Source organism: Mandrillus leucophaeus, unplaced genomic scaffold, assembly GCF_000951045.1.
Source record: "Mandrillus leucophaeus isolate KB7577 unplaced genomic scaffold, Mleu.le_1.0 Scaffold66, whole genome shotgun sequence".
NCBI lineage: Eukaryota > Metazoa > Chordata > Mammalia > Primates > Cercopithecidae > Mandrillus > Mandrillus leucophaeus.
This window is the reverse complement of record NW_012107141.1, coordinates 5,717,251-5,720,008: the sequence shown is the minus strand read 5'-3', so window position 1 is coordinate 5,720,008 and position 2,758 is coordinate 5,717,251. Positions and strand designations below refer to the sequence as shown.

Genomic DNA, 2,758 nt, shown 5'->3' with positions numbered 1-2,758 from the left:
AAGTTAACAATCTTAATCACCCTTTGTCCAAAGCACCAGCTTATGAGAGTTTTAAAAGTTACAAGGGTGAATACAAGATTCTCCTCCCGGCATAAATTGCCTCAAAGAAAGTGACTAGAGGACAGTTAGATGCCATACAGTAATTAGAGAGTAGTATGTTAAAGCTAGGTACAGGTGTAAAGTCCGGGATCTTAAGGATATGTGTCTTAGCGGAGCCTTAGCCTAGAACTTAACAGCTGTCATATAATTTTAATTTTGCCAATAGGAAATTGGGGAGAATGTGCACATTTACCTGATTGGGAAAGAGTCATCTCGTACCCACTCGTTGGCTGTGTCCTTGCACTGTGCAGAAGATGACTCCATCAGTGTAAGTGGCCAAAACAGCTTGTGCCACCAGATCACTGCGGCCTGCAAGCATGGTGGAGACTTGTATGTGGTGGGAGGGTCCATCCCACGGCGCATGTGGAAGTGCAACAATGCCACCGTTGACTGGGAGTGGTGTGCTCCTTTGCCTCGGGACCGGCTCCAGCACACCCTGGTGTCTGTGCCCGGGAAAGATGCCATATATTCACTGGGTGGCAAGACACTGCAAGATACCCTCTCCAATGCAGTCATTTATTATCGCGTAGGTGATAATGTGTGGACAGAGACAACCCAGCTAGAGGTGGCTGTGTCAGGGGCTGCTGGTGCCAACCTCAACGGGATCATCTACTTACTGGGGGGGGAGGAGAATGATCTGGACTTCTTTACCAAACCTTCCCGACTCATCCAGTGCTTTGACACAGAGACAGACAAATGCCATGTGAAGCCCTATGTGCTGCCCTTTGCAGGCCACATGCACGCAGCTGTGCATAAAGATCTGGTGTTCATCGTGGCTGAAGGGGACTCTCTGGTATGTTACAATCCCTTGCTAGACAGCTTCACCCGGCTTTGCCTTCCTGAGGCCTGGAGCTCTGCCCCATCCCTCTGGAAGATTGCCAGCTGTAACGGGAGCATCTATGTCTTCCGGGACCGATATAAAAAGGGGGATGCCAACACCTACAAGCTTGACCCTGCCACTTCAGCCGTAACTGTCACAAGAGGTATTAAGGTGCTGCTTACCAATTTGCAGTTTGTGTTGGCCTAAGGCTGTGGGGAGGGGAGGAGAGCTGCTCACTCCTTTTCCCTCCCCATCCAAACTCAAAGTCCCCCGGGCCCCAATTCAGAGTAATGTATTTTTTGGCACATACTAGAAAGGCAGTGCCTCAGCCCTTCCCTGAACGCATGGAGGTGTTCTGTTTGGGGCTTTTTAGACTGCTGCTGCTCAGCTGGTTGCTTGAACTGACAGTAGGCCAGCCTGTTCTCTGCCATCCCCTAGTCATTGTGTGCCTCACCACAGCTTGCTTAGAGCAAGCTGTTTCTCAGACCTTAGGCACAGCCTCTCCTCTTTACCTGATCAATGTTAAATATAAGCACCCCTGATCCCAGGACATAAGGAAAGATGCCCAATTGTACTTTTGTTCTATAACCTATGAAATGGCTAGTTGATCATTTTTCCACAAAGAATTAGGTGTTAAGAGTTTTCCTTCAGGCTTTACTTAGGAGAATGGACTAAGCTGAAGGTGTACTTCACCAGCAAGAGTCAACTCTAGAATTCAGGACGTTCCTTCTATTGTTTTCTCATCCATCTGTCAGGAAATGTAACTTTGGTTTTATTTTTGGCTTATTCCAAGGGGTAAGCCAGAAAATAGAAATGATTATTTCTGATTAATAGCAGAAACTTTTTCAAGCTCAAATATGTAAGGTGTCTGCTCTTTTAAAAGCTCTAAGCTAAGTCAAGAGCTAGGAAGTGTTGATACAAATAAAAGTTTTTGAAGGGATATGTGTGTCTGTGTTGAATTCCGAAGGGGTGACTTTGAAGGGGCGAGAGTGTTTCATTCCCTCAGAGGGACTCCTTACGTACCATCACATGGCTCAGTCTGCAGCAGTCCTGACTGCGCCCATGCTCCCACTTCTCCAGACAGGATCCCTACTCCACAGGGCCAGTGAGACTCAGATTCTGACAGTGGCAAAGACCCAGAGCTGAGTTTCCTTTTTTCTAGTGCTAAGTCTTTTGAGTTGTGGTGCTAAATATTATTAGGCACAATATTAGGTACATAATAGATTTTTGTTAAAATACTTCTTTAGCTCTATTCAAGAAAAGAAGATGGCCCCATCCCTGTCCTGTATCCCATGAATACAAGCCACACTAAATCTTTTCCTTTCTAGCCACACAACAGTGTTATTTCAAGAAAACGAAACAAGACAGAGAAAGCAAAATTACCTATTACCTATTGGCACATTTTGGTTATGTCAAGTCTGGGCTTAAGCCCTGTGGGTCCTGTTAAGCTTTTTTTATTCTGTATCAAGCAGGAGTGTCTTGAGTTCTTTCTAATCCACATACATCATGTCTTTGAAGTGTCAAAAGTCCCATCCTTTGCTGCCCCTGCAGTAACCTGCTTGTGGAACTCTTTAAGAACATCCAGCTGGCCAGGCCTGATGTGGATGTAAGACCGGATCTTGGCGATGGCTCTTACAGCCTCCTCTGGACTCCATCTGTGCACCTGAAGTACAGGGTTGAGAAATCAGCAGAGAAAGAAAGAAGGAGGTGTCAGGCCGGGCGCGGTGGCTCAAGCCTGTAATCCCAGCACTTTGGGAGGCCGAGATGGTCGGATCACGAGGTCAGGAGATCGAGACCATCCTGGCTAATACGGTGAAACCCCATCTCTACTAAAAAATA

The 2,758-nt window shown here is 46.6% G+C and overlaps 2 protein-coding genes across 6 annotated transcripts in view; one reads left to right on the top strand and one right to left on the bottom strand.

The window, feature by feature from the left end:
• Window positions 1–1,859, top strand: part of KBTBD4 (kelch repeat and BTB (POZ) domain containing 4) — a 6,509-nt gene extending 4,650 nt beyond the window's left edge. For all 5 annotated transcript variants that reach the window (XM_012001448.1, XM_012001444.1, XM_012001447.1 and 2 more), the window contains exon 4: window positions 266–1,859. In XM_012001448.1, coding sequence (XP_011856838.1) covers window positions 266–1,126 — 861 coding nt within the window. In that variant the 3' untranslated portion in view covers window positions 1,127–1,859. The remainder of the gene's footprint in view (window positions 1–265) is intronic.
• A 375-nt stretch (window positions 1,860–2,234) lies between these two features.
• The window catches only part of PTPMT1 (protein tyrosine phosphatase, mitochondrial 1), a 7,165-nt gene continuing 6,641 nt past the window's right edge, over window positions 2,235–2,758 (bottom strand). The window contains exon 4 of the mRNA XM_012001449.1: window positions 2,235–2,582. Coding sequence (XP_011856839.1) covers window positions 2,424–2,582 — 159 coding nt within the window. The 3' untranslated portion in view covers window positions 2,235–2,423. The remainder of the gene's footprint in view (window positions 2,583–2,758) is intronic.